Below are 3,511 nucleotides of genomic sequence, written 5' to 3' on the forward strand. Positions count from 1 at the left end.
TGTTGTAACTTTTAAAAGTTAAAGTTGGTACTTAACTTTCTCTTCTTATCTTATATAAATTTTTATATTTTTTTGTAAATACTTATTTTATATTTATAAAAGTTATCTTAATTTTTATATATTTTTTAAAATTTAGAATTTACTTTCAAAAGTTATAATTTTTAAATTTATGGTTATTAATATATATTAATTATTAAAATTTAATTAAATTGATACTATATAATAAAATAATTTTTTAAAATAATTTTATTTTATTAAATTTTTATCATTTTGATACATGTTATTCATAATTACAGCGTTAAATTAAATAATTTTAAAAAGCTTATGGCTTAAAATAATTTTATTATATATATATATTTAATAAATATAAAATTTTCAATTATTAAATTATACATAAATTTATTTCAAAATATAATACCTGTAAACTAGTGATAAAAGAAATATCAAAGAAGGTGTGGGTTTTCTTATTAAACACATGGATATGCCACACGGCTGATGAGGTCTCCCACAGAAGGAATCCGAGATGGGCACGGCATACCCCTAACCAACCCTCACAAGGGACCCTCCATTCACATGGGTGTGCTACCTCAAAATCAACGCTCCTGATTGGGCTCAGAAAGCGCATCTTGGCCGTCCAAAAGAGACCAAAGGGTGGGTGAGTGGGTCCCACCATTGTCCTCCAAATGGGGGGACATGTTCCTTCGAAGCTGCTGCCGCTGCCACCAACACCTTAACCTGTCTTTGTCCATAATTTATGCATTGAATTTAAAACAATGCCAATGCCCTCTCGCAGCTGCCACCTTCTTTATTTCAACTTTTCCTATAAAACATAACCTTCCTTTCCTAACTTTCCCAAAAACGCACCACATTTCCTCTTTTAACATCTCAGCACGAATATTTTTAGCTCTGCAACCCTTAACCCTCGTCACATTATATTCTCCAACAAAAACTGTTTGTAAGAGGGGCTTGCAATTTGCATAAAGGTTTACATTTTTTTGGCTGCTTGGGAAAGTCTGATCAAAGGGAAAGATGGATAGCACAGTGGCATATGAGAACGATCTGAACCTGAAGGCAACAGAACTTAGGTTGGGGTTGCCAGGTACAGAGGAAAAGGAGGAGAAAACCGTGCCTGGTTTTAGAAACAATAAAAGGCTATTGCGGGAAACTTCTCAAGAGTCTGTTTCCATTTCCAATGCCTCCCATGACCAACATGTCCAGAGTGGTGCAGCCCCTCCTGCCAAGTAAGTTTACATCATCACACAACCAAACATACTATGTAGCTTTTAGTAATCTTTTATGATGTTTTTGGGATGTGAGTTTTGGGCTAATGGGTAGAAGGGATTGTTGATGTGGCAGGGCAAAGATAGTGGGGTGGCCACCAATCAGATCGTACAGGAAGAACAGCGTTCAAGAGGGTGAGGGAGATGGGATCTATGTGAAAGTGAGCATGGATGGAGCCCCTTACCTCAGAAAGATTGACTTGAAGCTCTATAGAGGCTATCCTCAACTACTCAAGGCTTTAGAAACCATGTTCAAGTTGACCATAGGTGAGAGGAAATTAATATGCTTTTCGTGAATCAAACTAGTTAGCTTGTATTTCAATTTTAATTAATTAACCTGATTTGGGTTGTTATTTCAGGTGAGTACTCTGAAAGAGAGGGTTACAAGGGTTCTGAATATGCACCTACCTATGAAGACAAAGACGGTGACTGGATGCTGGTTGGAGATGTTCCATGGGAGTAAGTTCTCTTTTTCTTTCTGTGTTTTCTCTCTTAGCAATATATATTCTCAAATCTCAACCTTAACAGAACTTGCTTTTCTTGTGCAGCATGTTTATGACTTCCTGCAAAAGGCTAAGAATAATGAAAGGCTCAGAAGCTAGAGGACTGGGTTGTGTTGTATGAGAGACAACTCTTGTACTGTGGCTATGACGAGGAAAACCATTCTTTCAGCTTGGGTTCTTTGAACCAACATATTTTGAATCAGTGCATCCTATCACCATGTCTATCTGGAGTTAGACTATAAAGTAGGGAGAAGGAAGATTCTCTCTACAAGTTTTGTCAACATTTCTGGTTACTTTAGCATCTGTGATGGAGTGCTATATGCTGTTGTTTCTAATGAACCCTTTTTCAATCAGGAACCTCAGAAAGTTGCCTCCAATGAAGTTTTTCAACAAGAGAGTCAAAAGGGACTGATATGTTCATCCGATTTTTCTTTTTTTCTTTTTTGGGTTTTGTATCACATACAAAAATACAGTGTAATACCCCAAATATTCGTATGCCATACTTTGCAATTGAATGGACACAAAATTAACTAAGTGTGTTGTGTGCCGCATAAAGAATTTCTTATTCAATTACAATATATATTACTTTGAATATATATAAACAGATGAATAAGCTTATGGCCAAGGAAAGTCACACAGGTTGAAGCTCATCTGATGCGTCTCAGAAACTTTTGAAAATGTATTATTGTCAAAATTTGACATATTTGATTAATTATCATCAGAGATTATCACCGGGAAATGTTCTTTATAATCAACGGGTCTTCTCTTAACCAAATCCGACCACCACACTACACCTACATATCCTCCAATTGAGTTGCCCATCAAATGAAAGCCAAATTATTGTTATGCAAATGGAATTGCATTATCATGATGTAGAGGTTAGGGAATAAAATGGTTGGTAGTTGACAAAATAAACTTCAGAGACTTGATCAAATATTTGATGAAGAAATTAATAAAAAGAATATGAACAAAACAAAGCAAACAATATTCCATTATTTATTTAGGGGGAGGAGGGGGGTCAATTATAATAGACATGATGCTAGGAGGGTAGGGAAGAAAATGATGATTGGTAGGTATATGCAACTTATTAATATTAATTTATATTTGTTTTTTCCCCGGGAATCTTTATAGCGCGTACAGATCAGAAATTTGACTTGTAGTAATGAAGGATCATGAACAAGCATGGCAAACAATGCAGAAGACAAGATTTACACTAGATCGTGTTCGTATTGAAATAATGAAAAGCTGAGCCACTCCATTATTTATGTCTATAATAAGCAATAACTTCATTGATCAAAAAGCAAAAGTGCCATAGGTTTTTGTATGGTAAAGCGTCAGAATTTCTACGGTAATTGATGTGCATAGCAAAGTGCATGCACGCAGTCTGAACTCCAATTAAAATATACCCATAACAAGAGCTCTATTTTAACACACACGAGTCATTTTCCTTTGTATATTCTTTCGGTTTTCTGAGAGGTTGGATGGGCACTGTCCAGATTATTGATAATATAACTAAGCAATTGTAATATTCTAACAGCTAGAAATTGTATTCTCACTACGTTATTTTATGTTATATCTATATGAAATTTTTTGAGAAAAGATAAACTGTATATTAAATATGTTTATTTTTTCCCCCAAATTAAAATGATGTAAAGAAAATTGTTGTGAAAATAACAATGTCCAATATTCAATGACCTTACAATGATGTTCCTTAGCTGTGGATCCTTC

General features: G+C 34.6%; 1 protein-coding gene across 3 annotated transcripts; it reads left to right on the forward strand.

Moving 5' to 3' along the window:
- Positions 1-823: 823 nt before the first annotated feature.
- LOC113870996 (auxin-induced protein 22B-like) lies at positions 824-2,317 on the forward strand. 3 transcript variants are annotated; one of them, XM_027507635.1, is made up of 5 exons: positions 824-1,175; positions 1,221-1,241; positions 1,357-1,547; positions 1,640-1,739; positions 1,829-2,317. In XM_027507635.1, the coding sequence occupies exons 1-5, from the start codon at positions 1,030-1,032 to the stop codon at positions 1,902-1,904; spliced, it is 534 nt and encodes a 177-aa protein (XP_027363436.1). In that variant the 5' UTR covers positions 824-1,029; the 3' UTR covers positions 1,905-2,317. The 3 variants fall into 3 exon arrangements, with proteins under 3 accessions (XP_027363436.1, XP_027363434.1, XP_027363435.1); XM_027507633.1 differs by having other exon boundaries at positions 824-1,241; positions 1,354-1,547; positions 1,829-2,315; XM_027507634.1 differs by having other exon boundaries at positions 824-1,241; positions 1,829-2,312.
- Positions 2,318-3,511: the final 1,194 nt, after the last annotated feature.

The sequence above is a fragment of the Abrus precatorius genome, unplaced genomic scaffold, assembly GCF_003935025.1.
Source record: "Abrus precatorius isolate BTA unplaced genomic scaffold, Abrus_2018 Scaffold7, whole genome shotgun sequence".
NCBI lineage: Eukaryota > Viridiplantae > Streptophyta > Magnoliopsida > Fabales > Fabaceae > Abrus > Abrus precatorius.

Excerpts from the sequence above, each read along its gene's own strand:
- LOC113870996 (XM_027507633.1), top strand. The coding sequence starts at position 1,030 with ATGGATAGCACAGTGGCATATGAGAACGATCTGAACCTGAAGGCAACA. Across the intron at positions 1,242-1,353 it reads GGTGCAGCCCCTCCTGCCAA|CAGGGCAAAGATAGTGGGGT; the intron begins GTAAGTTTACAT and ends TTGTTGATGTGG. Across the intron at positions 1,740-1,828 it reads GTTGGAGATGTTCCATGGGA|CATGTTTATGACTTCCTGCA; the intron begins GTAAGTTCTCTT and ends TTTCTTGTGCAG.